The 20,680-nt window shown below is 38.7% G+C and overlaps 1 protein-coding gene across 5 annotated transcripts in view; it reads right to left on the bottom strand.

Moving 5' to 3' along the window:
• The window catches only part of LOC140687442 (uncharacterized), a 29,073-nt gene that overhangs the window by 7,423 nt on the left and 970 nt on the right, over positions 1-20,680 (bottom strand). For 2 of the 5 annotated variants that reach the window (XM_072944325.1, XM_072944326.1), the window contains 4 exons: positions 10,998-11,087; positions 9,061-9,187; positions 8,557-8,652; positions 451-3,012 (listed from right to left, as the gene is read on the bottom strand). In XM_072944325.1, the coding sequence (XP_072800426.1) occupies positions 1,766-3,012; positions 8,557-8,652; positions 9,061-9,187; positions 10,998-11,030 (1,503 nt within the window). In that variant the 5' untranslated portion in view covers positions 11,031-11,087 and the 3' untranslated portion in view covers positions 451-1,765. Of the gene's footprint in view, positions 1-450; positions 3,013-8,556; positions 8,653-9,060; positions 9,188-10,997; positions 11,088-11,392; positions 11,466-20,680 lie in introns of those variants that run through there. The other 3 variants (XM_072944327.1, XR_012061773.1, XM_072944328.1) reach the window with 3 other exon arrangements.

Here is a 20,680-nt window from a genome sequence, read left to right as displayed (position 1 = left end):
GTAGGAAATAAAAACAAAAATTTCTGCTGAAACTTTCCAAGGAGAATGTCTTACATAGCCTAACTTTTGCACATTGGCTGTCCTTTTATCCTTTCTTTTTCATTTGATTAGAGACTTATGGCTTATAATTAGTGACAGTTCCCAGGAAACATGGGAACAGGTATAAAAAGAATGTTTGAGATTTCTTACTGGAACCTAGGTTTCTGTTGAGTCTGGTGACAGCAAATTTGGGATACTAGGCTTTTCAGAACAAACCGTTCTTTTCTATTAAGTTTCTTTTTTTCTCCTTATAATACAGACTTTAGAAATATTGGAAATTCTAAATCTATTTGAAACATAAAATAGTTCCTGCTTAATTTTACTCTAAACCAGAACTTTAAGGACCAAAATTAGGAGTAAGGGGTCCAGGACACAACTTGCTTTCCTCCTTATCCCAGTGATCAGTGTACATTTTCATAGCTGTATTGATAACTTTTATTTTGTACTCATTCTTAAACTTACTTCAGTTGCATTTTCAGTTTACATGTAACTTAACAGACACATTGTAGTTCTATAGGTTATTTGCAAGAAATGAGCTTGTGTACACACCTTTTCTTAGTGATTAAAAAGCACGTAAAGAATGAACATAAGACTAGGGGCCACATCTGGGGATTACACAACAGTTTAGCTCGGTGGCAGCCACTATAGTACCTGGGAAGGCAGAGAGAACAGATGAGAGAATGACCCTCAAAGAAGGAACTAAACCCATCCCTTTTTATGGATTGAGGCCAGTTCTCGAGAAACTTGGTAGACTACACCCATCCCACTTGGCTGAACGGGGCTAAGCTGCCACTAATGATTATGGGAACTGATTCAGGAAAGTGTAGATTTCTGACACAAGGCCTGAATGGATTCAGCAATACACACCAGTGTTAGCATGTACTGGGAAACTTAGCATCCATTCCCCAAGAAATACAGGAAATCAACTTACTTAAAATAATACTACAAGCACTAGAGTCTCCCAAGCCCTGAATCCAAGTCCTATAGCTCCTGCAGTCTCTCCATCTCCTCTTGGGTCTCTCGATAGATCCAAGAGTTGTGCTGACTACTCAGGGAGGCTGGGCGCCTCCAAGTTCTGTCCATGTAGACTAGGAGCAGAAACCGTCTTCTCACCCACTGATCCACAGCTTTCGGATTTCTCACATCTACCCTCTTAACTCTTTATCCTTTAGCTTGTTTTAAATCGTGGTCCACTTTTTGTTTTTCATCATCCACTGGTGAAGTTTCTTCTTCTCTAAGGTTCTAATTCCAAAGAAATGGCTTTTGTTCTCCTTACTTACGCTTAGATTAGGGTTGCATCCTCTCCGTACAAAAGTTTACACCTTTAGAGAGCTACCTCTATTAAAAATATGATTTTATTCATCCAGTGAAAAGAGATAATGAAGAAAACAGCAAAATAAATATATTCTTTTTACTGTACCCTCTGGACTGTCTCTTAGCCTGCTTTCCACCCTAGGAGCTGCCTTACCCAGTTCCAAGTTTTGCTTGAACATTTTCAACTGTTTTTGCTCAAAGAAGTGAGTCAATATAATACAGAAAGTCCATCTCCGATCACATCTCCCCATTTCTTCATCATGCGTTTAAATTTCCGAAATATTCCATACAGGATGAACTCATGAAGAAAAATTGGGCTTTGGCTTAAAAAACCTTTCCACATTGATCTCTTTGGCTTAGATTTTCAATTTCTAGGAAAAGCTAAGTGATTTCTAAATGCTTTCCCTCAGTTTCAGGGTTTCTTTTTATCATGAGTTTTCTGATGTCGAGCAAGTTTTGAGTTTAGACTGAAAGCTTTTCCACATTGATTACACACGAAAGGTTTCTCTCCAGTATGGATTTTCTTGTGTTTATTAAGATTTGAACTATTGTTAAAAAGCTTTTGACATTCGTTACATTTATAGGGTTTCTCGTTAGTATGAATTTTTTTATGTCGATTAAGGTCTGAGCAATAGCGAAAGGTCTTCTCACATTCGTCACATGCATAGGGCCGCTCTTCAGAGTGAGTTTTCTGGTGTTTAATAACATTTGACTGATGTTTAAAGGTTTTGTCACAAGCATTACATTTGTAGGGTCTCTCTCCGGTGTGAGTCCTTCGGTGTCGAATTAGATCTGAGAAGCGGACAAAGGTCTTGTTACAGTTATTACAGATGTAAAGTTTCTCCCCAGCGTGGATTTGTTGGTGACGATTAAGATCTATGAGCTGAGTAAAGGTCTTTTCACATTCATTGCATGAGAAGGGCTTCTCTCCAGTATGAATCTTCTGATGTTTATTAAGGTTCGATTGGCTTTTAAAGGATTTTTCACAGTCATTACATTTGTAGGGCCTCTCTCCAGTATGCACTCTTTGATGTAAGAGAAACTGTGAATATGGATTGAAGTCCTTTTTGCAGTAATTACACGTGTAATACTTCTTTCTAGTATGAGTTTTTTGGTGTTGAATTTTTTCTGAGAAGCTGCGAAAGGCCCTTGCACAGAATGTACAGGCAAAGAGTTTCTTCTGTGTATGAGTTTTTTGATGCTGAGTCAGATTTGGTGTCTTGCCAGCATGAAATTTCTGATGTGTAATAAAGGATGAAAGAAACCTGAAGGCCCTCTGACACACATCACACTTGTGTGGTTTTAGTCCACTGTGTGTGCTCTGATGTTGAATCAGCTTTGAAGCTCTGTTGAAGGTTTTGCCACATTGGTTACATTCAAGATGTTTCTCTGGAATATAAATTCTTGGGAGCGTTGTAAATGAGGAGTGATGCCTAAAGCCCTTTGCATTTTCATCATATCTGTGGGCTTTCTCTACCTTGTGAATTCGCTGATGTCTAGTAAGTTGTGAGATGCAGCTAAAAGCCATGCTGCAGTCATCACATTCATGGTGCTGAACAAAAGTACACAATTTTCGATGTTTCTCATGGTGAGAACTTTGCCTACAGGTATTCACAGACTCAGAAAGGGCATAATAATTCTCCAGTGCTGGTTGACATGCTATTGGGAAAACAATATGGGAAAAATTAAAATTAAATCCACGCATCACAACAAATAAGATAATTAGGTAGTGGGGTAGCAGTGAGCAAATGATAAGGTGGAGAACTAGCATGGGTCTGTTACCTTCACCATTCTAGATCTTGAGATGCTGTTGAAGTAATTAGTAAGTGTAGGACACAGAGGAATAGTTTAAAAATTTACTTGAGTAATATTTCCTAAAAGATAAATAAGATATCGCAACATAAGATGGAATCAAGTGATAATAAAAAAAAGTGAAAATTAGTTTGAAGATATAATAATTTAAATGAATTTAATGGTTCACATTTATAGAAAAATGATATGGCCAAAGACAAAATTATACAGTCAAAGACAACATAGTAACATGGGAAACCTGATTAAAGAAGCCAGAAGAAAATGTCTGAAGAAATGGAAAATATAGCTCAAAAATTAGAACAGTCAGAGGAGTAGAAGAGAAGGATCACCACCCCTTAACATAGGTCCCATGAGGGGAAACGTGTTTGATGGTCTACCGACTCCAGATGGCTTAGTATATGGGCACCAGAATCTCTGAAAGAGAGGCGAGAGGGAGAAGGAAGGACCAGAAAGAAAAATAAAGAAATGATAGACAAAAAATTTCCAAACACATGGAAACTATAAACTCACAGATCCAAGAAGTCCAACAAAGCCAAGCATAAGAAACATGGAGAGAATCACACCAACGCACATCATAAAGAGAACCATGCAACCCGTCAAAAGAAAGCTACAATGGCTGAGCTGATATCAGACAGGATAGATCTTGGAGTGATAGGTATGTCCAGGGGTAAAGAAGTGCTAAAGAAGTGCCTAAATAATATACTTTTAACTAATCAGATCAAATGAGAAATTAGAGTATTTGAACTGAATGATGATGAAGACATAATATTTAAGAATTTGTGGGATGCCACTGAAACAGTATTTGGATAAAATCCATAGCACTAAGTGCCTATGTTAGAGAGAAGAAAGGTCTCCAATCAGTGACCTCAACTTCCACCTTAAGGAAAATACAAAAGGAGAGCAAATTAATCCAAAGTGAGCAGAAGAAAGGAAGTGATAAAAGTCAAGACAGAAATCAACAAAACAGAAAACAAGAAATCAGTACAGAAAAAGCAATAAAACAAAAAGCTAGTTCTTTAAGAAGACCACTAAAATTGATAACCTAGCCAGACTGATCAGCAAAACAGAAGACACCAAGTGCCGATCTCAGGAATGAAAGCAGTGACATAACTACAGATTTTACAGCCATTAAAAGAGCAGTAAGGGAATGTTATGAACACGCATATAGACAACTGATTTTTTGACAAAGCTGCCAAAGATAATGCAGTGTTTTCACCTAGGATGAAAACACATAATTAAAACTACACGAAGGACATTCTCCAAGTACAGACAAACTGGAAATAACCCAAATGCCTGTGAAAAGATGAATGGATAAGCAAATTTTGTATGTCCATACCATGAAATACTATTCAGCAGTATAAAAGAATTAACCACTGATATATGCAACAGCGCAGATAAATCTCAGACTAACTATGCTGAGTTAAAGAAGCCAGACAAACCAAAACAAAAACAGAAAGTATGTACTGCATGATCCTATTTATGTAAAACCCCAGAAAATGCAATCTAGAGTAACAGAAAGCAGATCAGTGGTTGCTTGGGGATAAGGGGACAGGATGGGAGGGTCAGGAGGGAAGGACTGAAAAGCAACACAAGGAACCCTCTGGGGATGATTACTACATTCACTGTCTCGACTCTGGGGTGGCTTCCCAGGTTTGTACATATTTGTCAAACTTTATTAAATGTATACTTTAAATATGCATAGTTTATTTTAAGTCAATTATATTTCAATAAAACTTTAAAAACAAGGAATAACCCAATAATATGCCAGAATTAAAGTGAAAAGACTACAAATTGAAAAGCCCCACTGACTGCCAAACAAAATAGAAAAGGAAAACCCAAACCATATAAAAATATGAGAATAGAAATGAAAATTCTAAAAGCTCCTAAAGAAAGGGTACAGATTACCAATAATGTTAAGAATCAGATTTGATGTTAAACTTTTCAACAGTAGCGTTTTGTCAAGAAGACAATGAAGTAATAATTTCAAAGTAATACTTTTCAAAGACTGAGGAACCTCAAAAGAAAACTTTAAATAGAACTACCATATAATTCTGCAGTCCTACTTCTGGGCTTTTTCATTCCAAAAGAAATGAAATCAGTATCTTGAAGGGATATCAACACTCCCATGTTCATTGCAGCATTATTCACAAGAGCCAAGATAGGGAAACAACCCAAGTGTCCATCAATGGATAAGTGAATAAAGAAAATGTTGTGCATATGCACAATGGAATATTATCCAGCCATAAAAATTGATATCCTGCCATTTGTGACAACATGGGTGAACCTAGAGGACATTATGCTAAGTGAAATAAACCAAAGAAAGGCAAATACTGTGTAATCTCACTTACATGTGGAGTCTTCAAAAAAAAAAAAAAAAGGTTGAACTCATGGAAACAGAAGACTGGTGATTGCCCGGGGCGGCTGGGGCTGGAGGAAATGAGAGATGTTGGTGAAAGGGTGCAAATTTTAGTTTATAACATGGATAAATTCTCGGGGCCTAATGCACAGCATTGTGATTATAATTAATAATATATACTTGAAATTTCATAATATGGACAAGATCTATGTGTTATACATAAAATAATCTAAAAATATGGCCAAAACATTAGAGAAAACAAAAAATATATTAGTGAATGCAAAACCAACATCTGACTAGAAGTGTAGCAGCATTCATCAATGGGGTGAAGGATGGCAGTTCTTCCCAAACTAATCTATGCATTCAGTGGCATCCTAAAATAGCTGTGTTTTTCTTTTTTGAAACCCAACAAATATTCTCAAATTTATGAGAAAATACAGACTCTGAATAAATAGAGTTATACTAAAAGAACCAAGGCAGGGAGAGTTTAAAGGCACTCAATTTTAAAGTAGTAAGTATAAAGTGAAAGTATTAAGACACACTGCAAACATCAATGGTAGTATCCATTCCGTGAACAGATAACTGATTCTGAACAAAAGAACCAGTGGGAGTACCTCCCAAGTGTGTGTGCTCCCTAGAAAACTAATAGGAAGAATATGTACTAATACAGAAAGACAAATACATTATTGGAATAAAAGAAAAAGTTCAGAAGATGACTTACCAGTATAGATGCCCTATATGGGGTAAGGATGTCATCACAAATCAGTGAGGACAGGATGGGTGATTTGGTAGATAGTATTGTAAAAACTGTGTCAGTATCCAGGGAAAATGGGGCTGGTTGCTCTCTTATATTAGGTACAAAAGTAGAAACCAGAGAGATTAATGATATAAATATGAATCTTAAACTTATAAAGTTAGTAGAAGAGTATATGTATTACCTAGGATGGCAGGGCTTCTTAAACAACAACAAAAAGATATTAAGTAAAAGCTATGTCAAAACGTGAAATGTGTGATTACATCAAAACTAAGGATTTTTTGGCCAAGAAAACTTTCAGAATTAACAGACAAATGACAGATTAGCAGAACTATTCATATATCTTAAACCAAAAAAAAAATTTATTATCTAAAACGTAAAAGAAAATTCTTCAATTTCCACAAAGAAAGAAAAGAGAAATGGGCAAAGAATTCAAAGAGGCACTTCAGAAAAGCTTAATACTGAGTGGACAACAAGAATCTCATAGGAGCTTCGTCTTACTACTTAGAGAAATTAGAATTAAAACAAGGAGGTCACATCTTACTATCAAAATGGAACCAGTTAAAATGCAGATAATACCAGGCATCGGTAAGACATAGGAAGAGGACCAAATAATGCTGGTAGACTATAAAATAAACAGGTATCTGGAAAACAATCTAGGAATTTTGGGAAACTGTTTATACTATGCCCTGTGACCCAGAGAAATCATTATACACATTGTCAAGGGAATATGTGAGATTTTGCTCAGAAAGAGTTGAAGCGACGTAGCCATTATTAAGGAAAAAGGAATCCTAAGTTCAACATGGTGGACACATCCTATAGAATACTATATTGCACTCAAAAGTAAAACATGTATATGTAACATGTAAAGATCTCAGAAATTGGGATAAATGGAAAGATAAGAGTTCTTACAGCATGCCATTTAAATGACAATACTATGTACAAAACAACTGTGTATCTTATAACAGATGTGGGAGTATTTATCATAGAAAAGATAATTAACTGGCTGTCACGGGACAGGACAATTAATGAAATCATAGGTTACACATGAAGGGGTTACAAAATGATGGATTCTCGAATAGAACAACAGTGGTAGACTATACACTGAAGATTAGGATCAGTCAGTCTCTGTACCCGACCTCCAGCCCTCCCACCAAATTGTCAGCCACACTGGCTAAATAGTTTTATTCAAATAGGTGTGTATGTGTACCCCGATTTCATTGAAATAAGTATGTATATGGATTGTTGTAAACACTCACATACACACCCAAACAAAGCAAACAGATTCGTTTTCTTCACAAGGTAATGGAGGAAATAGTAAAAAAATATATATATGTGAGTACAACTGGATAGAAGAATATGCAGAAGTGCACAAAGATTGAAAGCCTAAGGAAGAAAGAGAAATACATTGATGGAATAAAAGAAAAAGTTTAAAAGTTGCCTCATTCATATAGATGAACTGACCTGGGGGTGGGAGAGGTATTTGGCCAGGTTATGAAGTTTCTAAAGAGTAAGAAAACCCAGAGTTACTTGGAATTCTTGTGAACAGTTCTTAGGAAACCTTTTACTTTCTTCCTGGGTTCCAGGCCCACTGTCCAGAATGCCTGTGGCTTAGAAGCACTTGGTATTTTATTCCACTCTTCAGATCTAATGATGTCTCAAGCCAAAATCATCATCATCTGTGCCGACTTTTGACTTTTTGTCCTTTGACTTTCAGGAGTCTGTAAATGAGCTACCTTCTCTGTTGTGCACTGAAACGTAAGAGTTTCTTTGAAACCTCTAGATACTCTTGCATTCTGGCAATTTCTACTCTGTGAATGATGGGCATGTCGTATCCGACTTGATGATAAATTTGATTGTTTTTCTGCTTTGTTACTCTATGTCTAATCAACCTGTTATCTTAATCTAGAGAGAAGAAAATCCCTCTCAACTTTCTTGGGAAAAAAAGGGGTGGGAAGGGAGCTTTTCATGATCCTTTTCTGAGTTAACCTATTCATTGATTCATTCATTCTAATCATTGCTAAATTATTTGACCAGTTCAGCTATTCATACCTCTATCCCTCCATATACCCATTTAAATCTCAACATCTTATCAGCATGCCATTTAGTCTAAGACTGGAGGTACAGCAGACAGAGTACAGGGAGAGAGATGAATGTAGAGTAAAAATCAGGTTTCTTTGGAAGCCCACGGGGGAGCTCCTCTCCTGTCACCTCAGGGGTCCACGTTACTCTGACCAGTTGGGGTGTGACAGCTCCCATCGACTTGTTACTTGTCAGTTACCTGGGCACGGCGCACTTGTCATCTCTCTCCCCACCATCCAGGGCTCCTTCCCTTGCTTCAAAGAGGATATCACTTCTGCCTTGTAAGTCCAGTGTCCTAAGAAAAATAAATGACCTTGACCATGCTGTGGTTATTACAGAATTTAGACCCACATTTTTGGTGTGGGGTCTCAAAATTACCTCAGGAGCTGTTCCATTAAAGAAAAAAAAGAGAGACCATCTACATTTTTTAACAGTCCCCACCTCTTACTTAGACATACAGTACCCTGAGAGGCATGGTTTTCAAGGAAAGTGTGATGGTTTGAAAGATGATGGGGAATAAAATGAAGCTTCAGTCATCCCAAGGTGAAAATGCCCTTTCCTAACATCACACAGCACCGGAACGTTACTGAGGAATATTGGGTTGAAATTCAGCCAAGCGTTTTCAGGGGCTTTCCAGATACTCCCACAGAAGGAAGAATTCTACCATGGGCAGTTTTAAACCAAGAAGGAAGGATCTCCTTACCCAAAGACACAAGGTAATCACAGTTATCCAGCATCACATCCATATACAATTGTCTCTCTTCAGGGCTCAGGTGAACCCACTGGTCTGGAGAAAAGACCACAGCCACATCTCTGAATTTCACTGACTCCTGAAATAACAATTTATACTTAATTTGTGTACATGCTTTCATGTGGCCCTTGGTAGGTATCTTTCAAGTGGTCCAAATAGTGCAGCAGACACACACACATACACACAGGTACACACAATGGAAACTGTAAGAAATAAATTTTGTCCTTGGAGCGTTTGGTTGGGGAGGCAAAATTACCTATCTTCATGAAAAAGTAACAGCTAAAGAAACACATTGGCTGAGGAGTCTGAGCGAAGCTACCATCTGTGGGCTTTATGCCTGCAGGCCTCCGACTCAGATTCCCACCCAGGGTGGGTACTAAGGACACTCCTGCCTGAACGTTGGGCTGGGACATTGGTCTTTTCCTGCCTTCGGACTTGAACTGAAACACCACTCTTCCTGAGTCTCAAGCCTGCCCGACCTGAGACTGGAACTTAACACCATCGGCTCTCCTGGTTCTCAGCCTTTTAGACTTGGCTCTCCTGGGTCTCTAGCTTGTTGACTACAGACCTTTGGGCTTCTCAGTCTTCATAATCACGTGACTCAGTTCCTCATTATAAGTCACCATATCTGTGTATACAGATAGATAATACATCCTGTTCTGTTTCTCTGGAGAACTCTAACACAATCACTTGTTAAATGCCATACAGCGTGGATTGATAAAGATGGAGATTATAGGGGCTGAGGCGTCAAGGAAGACTTTCAAAAATGAAGTCAATTTGAACTGTATTTTAAGTGAAAGGACAGATGCCTTTGGTTCTAGCCATGATGGAGTAGTTGCTCTGCATTACCCTCTTGCTGTGGTTGAAGGGCAGAAAAAAACTAGGTAAATGTTTCAAGCCGCTGTTACTACACACTGGAAAGCAACCTGTTCAGGGTTGGACTCCTTGACAGAAGAAAAGCACGTGTCATCCTGGCATTCTCTTTAATGGTATTTCTAGAGCCACAGGGTCAGGACAAAGAACCCAAGTAGACAGCAGTGATCGTGCTGGATAGAGGAATTGCATGTCAGAGTTTGAAGCTTCCAACACAGCTGGGATTTGGAGGGCAGGGTGCTCAATGGGAAACCTTAAACAGCTGCATGAAAATTCCCCTGGGGTCACTGGCTGACACTGGGACTGCCTGCACAGGGCCAGACTGGTTAGAGAACAGCTGTTGGGATATGAGGCAAGTAGAAGTGATGGAGGTCACACAGGGCTGGTAAGAAAGTGGGATTCTGGCCAGAGTGGCGGATGGGGTGTGGGCGTTTGGTTGAGGCCATACACCTGGAGTTCTTTTATACACAGTGCAGATCTCCTTCAAAAATGAAGGCAGATATAAACTTATCAATTTGGACTTGGAAAATTAAATGACCAATGACCACAAGGGAAACGGTAACTTCTCTCCTAGAAGAAGTAAGTTTTGATAATTTTTTTTCAGTGTGTTGTGGATTCATAATGTTTCCCAGAAGAAGATGCATTGAAGTCCTAACCCCCAGGACCTCAGAATGTGACCTTACTTGAAAATAGGGTTTATACAGATGTAATCAGATTGAAATGAGATTAGGGTGGGCCCTAATCCAATATGACTTATAAAGGGGCAATCTAGACACAGAGGCAGACATGCACCAAGGGACAATTATGTGAAGAGACACAGGGAGGACACAATGTGAGGATACGGGCAGAGGCCAGGGTGATGCACCGACAAGCCAAGGAACACCTAAGACTGCCTGCAACCACCAGGAGCCGGGGAGAGGCCTGGAACAGATTCTCCCTGATGATCCCAAACAGCCAAATGGTATTAGGCCTGTAAATTAGTATTTTAGGAGGGAACTCAGAAGTTAGCAGTTTACCTGTGATATCACCTTTAGGAACGAAAGAGCCATGTTTTTCCTCCTCTTCCTTCTGTTCTCAGGGCAAAGTAGACTCCAGAGAAGTCACACCTTAAAATTGAAGGCAGAAGTGTGTGAGACCAAGGACCTAACCCCCCCCCATCCCCACCCCAAATCACGGCCACCTCAACCACATACATAGAGGAAATCAGGAACACATGACAGCCTCCCAACCTCCGCCTGAAGTTTCTCCTCTTTTTCTGAACCCTGCAAGGAGCCCACATGTGCTGCTGAGGCAGCTGGGATTTCAGATACACGGGGCTGCTCCCCGTGTGCCAAAGCATGCAGCTCTATTTCCCAGACTTGCCCTGAACAAAACTTCCTCTGCCTCCCAGTGGAACAGAGCATGAACTCACCCTCTCAGAGAGGTCAGCCCCAGCACGGCCAGCAAAGCGGGCATACACCTGAGCCTGCTTTTGTAGCACCCAGACCACCACCCAGAATCTTCTCATTTCCCAATCAAGGCCAATCAGTGCCTGCAGGACTCCACCCCTCTGGTCCTGAGTATAGTGGGAATAAGAAGGATAAAGGGATGCAGGATGGTCTGGTCATAGCTTAGGCTGAAAATTCCCTAGCCCTCTTACCCATGCCCACTGTGTACCCCAATCGTGGTGGCATATAATACGCATGCCACTGACACGCTTCCCCCCTGAATCTTGTGATGGAGGGTGTCTCACGCGGTGCCCCTCCCCGACATAAGCAGCTAGCTACATGGAGGAGGAGAGGCAGTTACCTGCTTTTGGGAGGGGGATGATGTTAAATAGCACCTCCCCTTCCCCATGGCCCATCCATCACAGGGAGGAATCCAGCATGTGCTACTTGCCCCAGACGGGGGCTGGGAATGATGGAAGGGTGTGGTACACAGGATAATGACCGCTGCCCCCCTCCCCGCCTGCCCAGGAGTCCACATCCTAAGTCCAAGAACCTGTGAGTATGTTACCTTACATAGCACAAGGGATTCTGCAGGTATGATTAAGCTAAGGATCTTAAGATGGGGAGAGTATTCTGAATTGTCCAGGTGGGCTTGATATAATCAAAAGGCCCTTATGAGAAGGAGGCAGGAGCGTCAAGTGATGGAAAGAAACCAAGAGCCTAGGAATGGTAAGCAGCCTCTGGAAGCTGGACAAGGTGAGGAAACAGGTTCTCCCTGGACCCTTCAGAAGGAATGCAGTCTTGTCAATACCTTGGTTTTTCACCCTGTAGACGCATTTCAGACTTGGGACCTGCAGAACTGTAAGATAATAGATCTGTGTTGTTTCAAACCACTGTGTTTGTGGGGATTTTTTTATAGCAGTAGGGGAAGCATGCAGAGGACTAGAGGCTGAAAATGGCCTGGGTTGGGGTGAGATGGGCATAGAGGGTGGATGCATGGACCAGAGGCTGTGAAGGGGATGTCAGGTCCAGATGTGCACTTATACCCAAAAGCTGGAGTGACCAAATGCCACAGCAGGACAGAAGCCAAAAGCAAAGCCCAAACTGGGTGAGATGCCCTAAGCAGAGGCCAGCCAGACCTGGACCCTGGACACTGAATCTGCCAGCGCCTTGATCTTGGACTTTCCAGCCTCTGCAACTGGGAGACGTGTTTGTTGTTTATAAGGCACTGAGTCTATGATGCTTTGTTAGAGTAGCCCAAACGGGCAGCACCAGCCCTGAGCCGTTCCCCTGCACCTTCACGTCTCACTTAGCCGTCATGCAGGGAGCACTTAACTCTGAGGCAAAATGAGAGGAAAGGACTGGAGGGGAGAGAACGTGCCTGACAGCATCTGTGAAATCTGACACCAGAACCTCATTCTCAATCAACCGACAACTTCAGAAGAGTCTGTCTCACAGACAAAGATGTGAAATTACCTTAAAGTGGTATGAATACACGTCTCCTACCGTCATTGGTGGTCGAGCCCATAGAGTTGGGTTTTACAGAAAGTAAAGACGGCGGCATTTTTGCACAACGTTAACCGCTGCGGGAGGATGCTGAGAACCCAGCAGATGCTAAGCCTTTCCATACTCATGATCTCATTTCCTGACACAGTCGCCCTCTAAGGAGATTATTATTATTTTAGGGGAGATGAGGAAAGGGGGAATTCGAGAATTAAGTAATTTGCCCAAGGTCGCATAGCAGTGAGGGGGCAGCACAGGGCTTCACCCGCCATCTGTCTGACTCTGGAAGACTGGGCTCCTTGGCATTCCCCTCAAGGGCATGATCCTGGGCAAAGTTCAGATTTCTAAGCCTCTGCCTTCCTCACATTTTTGCTTAGCCAGCCAGACTCATCAACCACTAATTCCCTGCACCCACTTATTTTTCACACTTCATGCTGCACAGTTCATTTTTTTTTTTAATATATTATTCTCTCTCCCAAGACTTTGTTCATGGATCAGGGACAGCACCTTTTATCCTTCTATACAAAGCCTTTTGTTCCAGTGCCTAGCTTTTAATGTGCCCCCCAAAACCCCACATTATTGAGAGTCTCCTACCACCCATCCGTTGTACTAGCATGAGTTATTTTATTTCAGCATCTTGAAATCCCACTGGTGTAAATACAATTGTTATCTCATTTTAATGAGTAAGAAACCCAAACGTTATTTTTCCTAGGTCACATGGCCAGACAGTTGGAATACTAATGGGATATATCTCAAAAGTTCTTTGAACCCAGGGCTGGAGATCTTGACAGTTGCCACCAAATTCTCCATCACTGTAATTATAGAGGCAGAAATTGTGACGGTCTGCTTACTCTCTCTCTGTCCCTCCCAGTCTCTGTCTCTCATGAACTTCTTTCCCTGAACTACCATTTATTGGCAGGGTTACCATATATTCTGATTTAACCAAGGCAATGAAAGTTCATGCTGATTGGCGACATTCTTATTTGGGCCCCCATTTGGTCTCAAAGGTATCCTGGCCAGAGCAGTACATTATACAATCACCTTATTTATTGAAGACCTTCTGTTAAGCACTTTACTCTTTATACACTTTACTCTTAGCCTTAACAATAAAGCTTTTGTCTAGATATGCACTAGCCCCAGGACGTAAGTGGAGAATTTGAGCAAGAAGATTTCAAGCATCTTGTAGAGAGGTAGGCTTTCCTATGACTTTAAACTCCTATAGCTGTGGACTTGAACCATCACAATCTAGTTATTCTGGCTGTTGATTCTTTCCCATCAATACACGTGGTGGCAGTAAGTTCTGGATATATATAGAGAGAAGCTATCATTTAAAAGCATTGTTTTAAATAAGTCACTGAGTATTTTTAAAAATTACCAATAAGGCACTAACATCATTCTTTGAATTGAATAATTTCTCTAAGAATTACCTATTAAAAGTTTTACACTAAAAAACTATACTCAATAAAGAGTTTTACACTCAAGTTATTCTTTTAGCCACAGATTTTAATGAGTTAATAGGTGATTCACTGTAAATGATACACTGATTTTAATGCTTCCTGAATATTAAAATTGCCATACGAGACATCTTCCATTGATTTATTACAAGGAATTTGCACTGCATCCATTTGTTAATGTTGAGTGGTCCCCTAACTCGTATATAGATCTGTGAATTTAATCACCAGTATACTATGCTTAAAGTCTCAGAATTACTCTTTCAAAGAGGAATCTCAATTATGTATTTGGCACATGTTAAAGCATAAAACTCAAGTAAGTTGTCGTTTTGAATTCTAAACTCTAGTACATGTATGTATCATGGCTATCACTGTTTCTTCAGCCCTGGGTTCTGCTAATAATTTATACTTTGGCTAATCTGATACTTAAGTTTTTTCATTGATCTTTTTATTTGGATTTATTCAGTTGTTAGAAAAGTTTGGGTTCCGCTTCGTGAGATAAAACAAATAAGAAAAATAAAAAGTATATATAAGACTCTCCACCACTGAGGAATGGCCAAGATGGCGGAGTAGGGAGACCCTGAGCTCACCTCCTCCCACAGGCACACCAAAAATTACGACTATTCAAAGAGCAGCTATTGAAGAGAAAGACCAAAAGACTAGCAGAAACAGTCTTCTATGACTAAAGATATTAAGAAGGAACCGCAATGAGTGGAGGGGCAGAGACATGGTACAGTCCAGACCTGTACCCCGAGGTGGGTGGCCCACAACAGGAGGACAATCACAGTTACAGAGTGAAAGGTCTGAGCCCCACATCAGGCTCCCCAGCCCAGGGGCCCTGGGCTGGGAAGCTGAACCCCGAGAATGTTTAGCTTTGAAGGCCAGTGAGGCTTACTTCCTGGTGAGCCAGAGGACTGTGGGAAACAGAGACTCTACTCTTAAAGGGCACGCACAAAATTTCACACACTCCAGGACCCAGGGCAGAAGAAGGGATCTGAAGGGAGCCTGGGTCAGACCCACTTACTGATCCTGGAGAGCTGGAGGTATCACGCTCCCTGAGTTTAATATTACAAAGCTACAGTAACTGAAACGGTATTGTACTGGTGCAGAAACAAACAATGGAACAGAATAGAGAGTCCAGAAGTGAACCAACACTTACATGGGCAATTAATCTACAACAAAGGAGGCTAGAATATAGAATGGGGAAAAGATAACCTCTTTAATAAGTGATGCTGGGAAAACTGGACAGCTACACGCAGAAGAATCAAACGAGTACTCTCACACTATGCACAAAAATACATTCAAAATGGAATAAAGACTTAAATGTAAGACCTGAAACCATAAAACTTGTAGAAGAAAACAGACAGTAAGCTCTTTGACATTGGTCTTAGTAATATTTTTTTGGATATGTCTTCTCAGGCAAGAGAAACAAAAGCAAAAGCAAACAAATGGGATTACGCTGAACTTAAAAGTATTCGCATGGCAAAAGAAACTGTCGGCAATGGGAGACGTTACTTGCAAATGATATAGCCAGTACGGGGGCTGATATCCAAAATATACAAAGAACTCATAGTTAACACCAAAATAAGCAACCTGATTTAAAAATTGGCAGAGGATCTGAATAGACATTTTTCCAAAGAAGACATACAGATGGCCAACAGGTACATGAAAAAGATGCTCAACATCACTAATCATCAGGGAAATGCAAATCAAAACCACAATGAGTTATCACATCACACCTGTTAGAATGGTTATTATAAAAAAAGACAACAAATAAATGTTGGCGAGGCTGTGGAGAAAAACCCTCATGTACTGGGGATGTAATATACATGATTAGTATATAGTATCCTGTTACTTGCCTGCATACTAACTATGGATAACGCTACTCTAGTCTCAGGCTGATGGATAAGATATTGCTAACGTGAAATAGAATCAGAAAGTAGTTTTTAAAATAAAGTAGAACTGCACAGTGAAAAAAAATGTGACAATGAATATATGCATGTTCATGTATAACTGAAAAATTGTTCTCTACACTGGAATTTGACACAACATTGTTAAATATTGTTTAACATTGACTAAAACTCAATTAAAAATGTTAAAAAAATTAAAAATAGAAAAATAAAGTAGAACTGCTGGCTCTGAACACATACTGATAAAATGAAGAATCAATAGATGGTATAAATAGAATAATACAAGGAAAGATATAGTAAAATGGGAAGTCTCTGAAGAATTCAGAAAAATGCAGATTGGATTTAAAAGAACATTAAAATTAAGACAAATGTTAAATAAGGAAAGTACTGTTATTTATTACCTAGAAGACTCAGGGTAAAAGAAAAAAAATTAAGTCGGGGAGAGCGATAATCTAGAATGTCTGAATACTTCCCAGAAATAATATGAGTCTTGGTGGACAGGATTTTTTTTTTCTTTGAGCACTTTGAAAGTATCATCCCACTGCCTCTGGCCTCCATTGTTTTCTAAAAGTCAGCTGCAAATTACATTGTTGTTGTTTCCTTGTGCATGATAGGTCACATTTCTGCGGCTGATTTCAGGATTTTCTGTCTCTCAGAAAGTATACGCTGTAAATTGGTTGTGATCACGGAAACGATCAAGAACTGTATTTCCTGACGTGGGTGTGGTTATACTTGTTTTCCTGTCACAGTAATTTGGTCAGCTGTACATTTGTTTTACACACTTCTCCATAAGTGTGTTAGATTTCACAAATTTTAAAAGTAAAGAAATAATGTACCAGGATTGACTCCATAAATGCAGAGTGCCTGATAGTAAAGTATTTGAAGGCAGCTGGAAAGATCCTTGACCTTTTTTGTTTGTTCGTTTCTCTGATGAGGCCCAGGATAAGTGGTGATCTGCAGAGCTTGTGTGGTTTGTGGAACCAAACATGCCCGGTGGCTTCAAATCCCAGAACTGCCACTGAGATGCTATCTGACCTTGAACGATAATTTGTGTGATTCTGTTTCCTCTTTTGAAAAATGAAGGTGGTGTTGTGAGGATCAAATGAGATTAGGAAGGAAAAGCTTTACACTTTGCTATTCAAAATGTGATGGCGTATGATATCACTTATATATGGAATCTGAAAAAAAAGACGAACTTATTTACAAAACAGAAACAGACTCACAGACATAGAAAACAGACTTATGCTTATGGGGGAAGGGGGTGGGAAGGGATAAATTAGAAGTTGGAGATTTGCAGATACTAACTAATATACATAAAAGATAAACAACAAGTTCATACTGTATAGCAAAGGGAAGTACATTAAATATCTTGTAGTAACTTATGGTGAAAAAGAATATGAAACTAACATATGCGTAAGTTCATGTGTGACTGAAGCACTATGCTGTACACCAGAAATTGACACAACATTGTAAACTGACTATGCGTCAATAAAAAATATATATATATATACAAAAATATACAAAATGCATATGTTAAATTCAAAATCTTCTCATCATTTTAAGAATTTACGATTTTTAAAATTCTTAACAAACTAGGAACGGAAGGAATTTCCTAATATGATTGATAATGGACATCTATAAGAAACCTACATTAAGTGTAGTAATGTCTCATATTAGTTACAAATTTCAACATAATTCAAGTCTTTCAAAGTTTCTACAAATTGTAAGGAACCACGTAACTTAAGCAGGAAAGAGCACTTATTGTGAGCTGTGTTTATGTTGTTGAGATTTGGCTCTATCACCTTAGCAGATAAACTGAAATGTACCCATTTCACAGTCAAGCCAGGGTTGCTAGTGTCCTTGAATGAGCATGCTGTTGCTAATGCTTTAGAATATTTTGAATGGCTTTGTAACTTTGGTAGTTATTTTAGCATTCACTATTATGAAAATTTTAAATCTTTTAATTACTACACTAGTTTCATCCAAATATTCATTAAACAGGGCTCTTCAGGGGCTTAAAAATTCATGAAGACCAATTACTTTGAAGTGGAAATTAGATGTTATAATATACTACAAAGACACTTAAACAAACACTATAATGCACTGTGCAGTTAATTTACTGGAGAACACTCAATACAACATCAGAGCTAATGCTGAGACATTATTAAAAACACAGCACTGGAGCAGATACATTCCACAATGGATGTAAATTCATGCTCCCTGAGAATGCATTCTTCCTATTCTTTATCTGTTCCTGTGGGGATATTAGCATTGAATGATGCAGGTTTTGAATTTTTCCAGGTCTATAGAAACAGAATCCTTGCATAGACTGCTCTATTCTATATACGAGTAAAATAATTTTCTTTTTTTGGTTCAATTTTGCTCCAAATGTATTTGATTTTCACATTTGTTTTTATACTCTTAGGAGACATGTATGATTTTTACCAAAAAAAAAAAAAGGATTAATGCCTTTGCCTTATATTCTTGTGTAAAGAGCGTTTTATTTAAAAATATATTGCAACCCCCCCCATGTCAATTAATACGACTCTGCATTATAGCTTTTTTAATAGTTACCTAATATCCCACCTTCTGGTTCCTACAATCTCATTTCTTTTTTTTTTTTACCTTTAGATTTTTGACAACATGTTGCTGTTAACATAAACTTTAAGAAATATGCTTATACATGTATCTTTGGACAGTTATTTCCTTGTGTCATATTTCTAATAATAGAATTGCTCCATCAAAGTGCAGGCTATTTTTAAATCTTGGTATAGAGTGGCCTCCAAATTGTTTTATAAATTATATTCCAAATAGAAATTTATGAGAATAAACATTTCCCCAGACTTTATGCCTCCCTGGATATCATTTCTCTGTAATCTTTGCCAACTGTAAAGGCCAAAAAATGTATTTAAACATTTGCATTTTTTTATTTGTAGTCTATGGGCTGCTTTCACGTATTTATCCTTCATTTGCATTTTCCTTTTTATTGCTTTTCCCTTCATATCCATAGATCATTTTTATTGTAGTGTGATCTTCTTACAAATGTGTAAGAGATAATTAAATAAAGTCAGTAAACCGTTCTTTCATATACTTAACAAATATTTTCCAATATATTTTTGCCTCTTTTGTTTTTTTCTTCTGAAAGTAAGGTTTTAAATTTTCCTAGAGTAAAATTCAGTAGTCATTTCTTTTATGGTTTGACAGCCCACCACCCCTACCCAGAGATTAAATTCTTTTCTATTTTCCTCTAGGTACTTGGTGGTTTAACTATTAAAATGTTAAATCAAGAATCTATGGGAAATTTATGTTATTAAGGGTAAATGTTGAGAGACATAATCTCCCCCTTTCCGAATGCTGCCTGTAGTTTCTTAACGTGATTTCTTGACTATCTCCCCTCCCCCCATCTTTATCAGACTCTAAATTCTTATGAACTCTTGGGTACCTGTTCATCTAATGAGCCAGAGGCAACTTTTTGAATATTATATTAATACACATATTCATGACTGATAGGAAATACATGTACTCTGATTTTTTTTTTTGAAGTCCTGGCTATTTTCCTAGGGTTGGAGTTTTTTTGTTTTGTTTTGTTGTGTTTTGTTTGTCCTTCCAGATAAAATTTAGATGCGCTCTATCAAGTAAAATATAATTATATTAAAAGTAAAGGAAGTGGGGAGGATATAGCTCAAGTGGTAGAGCACATGCTTAGCATGCACAAAGTTCTGGGTTCAATCACCAGTACCTCCATTAAAAAATACTAATAATAAATAAATAAATAGACCTAATCCCCCCACCCCAAAGACAAACAAAAGAAGAGGAAGAAACTACATCACTCAATTTACTGAACTTTTTTATTGGAATTTTGTTGAAGAATGTGGTCTCCCCATTTAGGAAGACTGTTCATGTCTCTCCACATTTTTAATGTCACCCGTCTTTAATGTAATACTTTCTTGTGTGTAAGTTCTGCCCACATCTTGTTAACCTAGTCCTAGATACTGAATGCTATTGTGAATGGAACTTATTTCCTATTACTAGTATTGGCCTAAGGAAAAAAAAAATGCTGTGAAAGCATATTGACCTGCACATTGTCGTGAAATCTAAGTTAATATTGCCAAAAATGGGACAAACTGACATCACGTATATGGAACTAATCTGGTATCATTTACTAAGAATATAACATCCCTTATGTTGTGCCGAGAAATGTGTAACCTGAATTTAATTGTAAGGAATCAGACAAACTCAAAGGAACACGCTTCATACGTCTTGTTGTCTTCAAAATTACCAATGTCGTAAAAGACAAAAAAGGCTGAGGAACAAGATGAAAAGGGGTCTACATGATATGACAATTGGATGTGACAAATGACTCTGAATTGGATGCTGGATCAGAAAAAAAAAGTTATAAAGATCATTA

This window comes from Vicugna pacos, chromosome 19, assembly GCF_048564905.1.
Source record: "Vicugna pacos chromosome 19, VicPac4, whole genome shotgun sequence".
Classification (NCBI taxonomy): Eukaryota; Metazoa; Chordata; class Mammalia; order Artiodactyla; family Camelidae; genus Vicugna; species Vicugna pacos.
The sequence above is the reverse complement of the archived record's forward strand: the minus strand, read 5'-3'. Positions and strand labels throughout refer to the sequence as shown.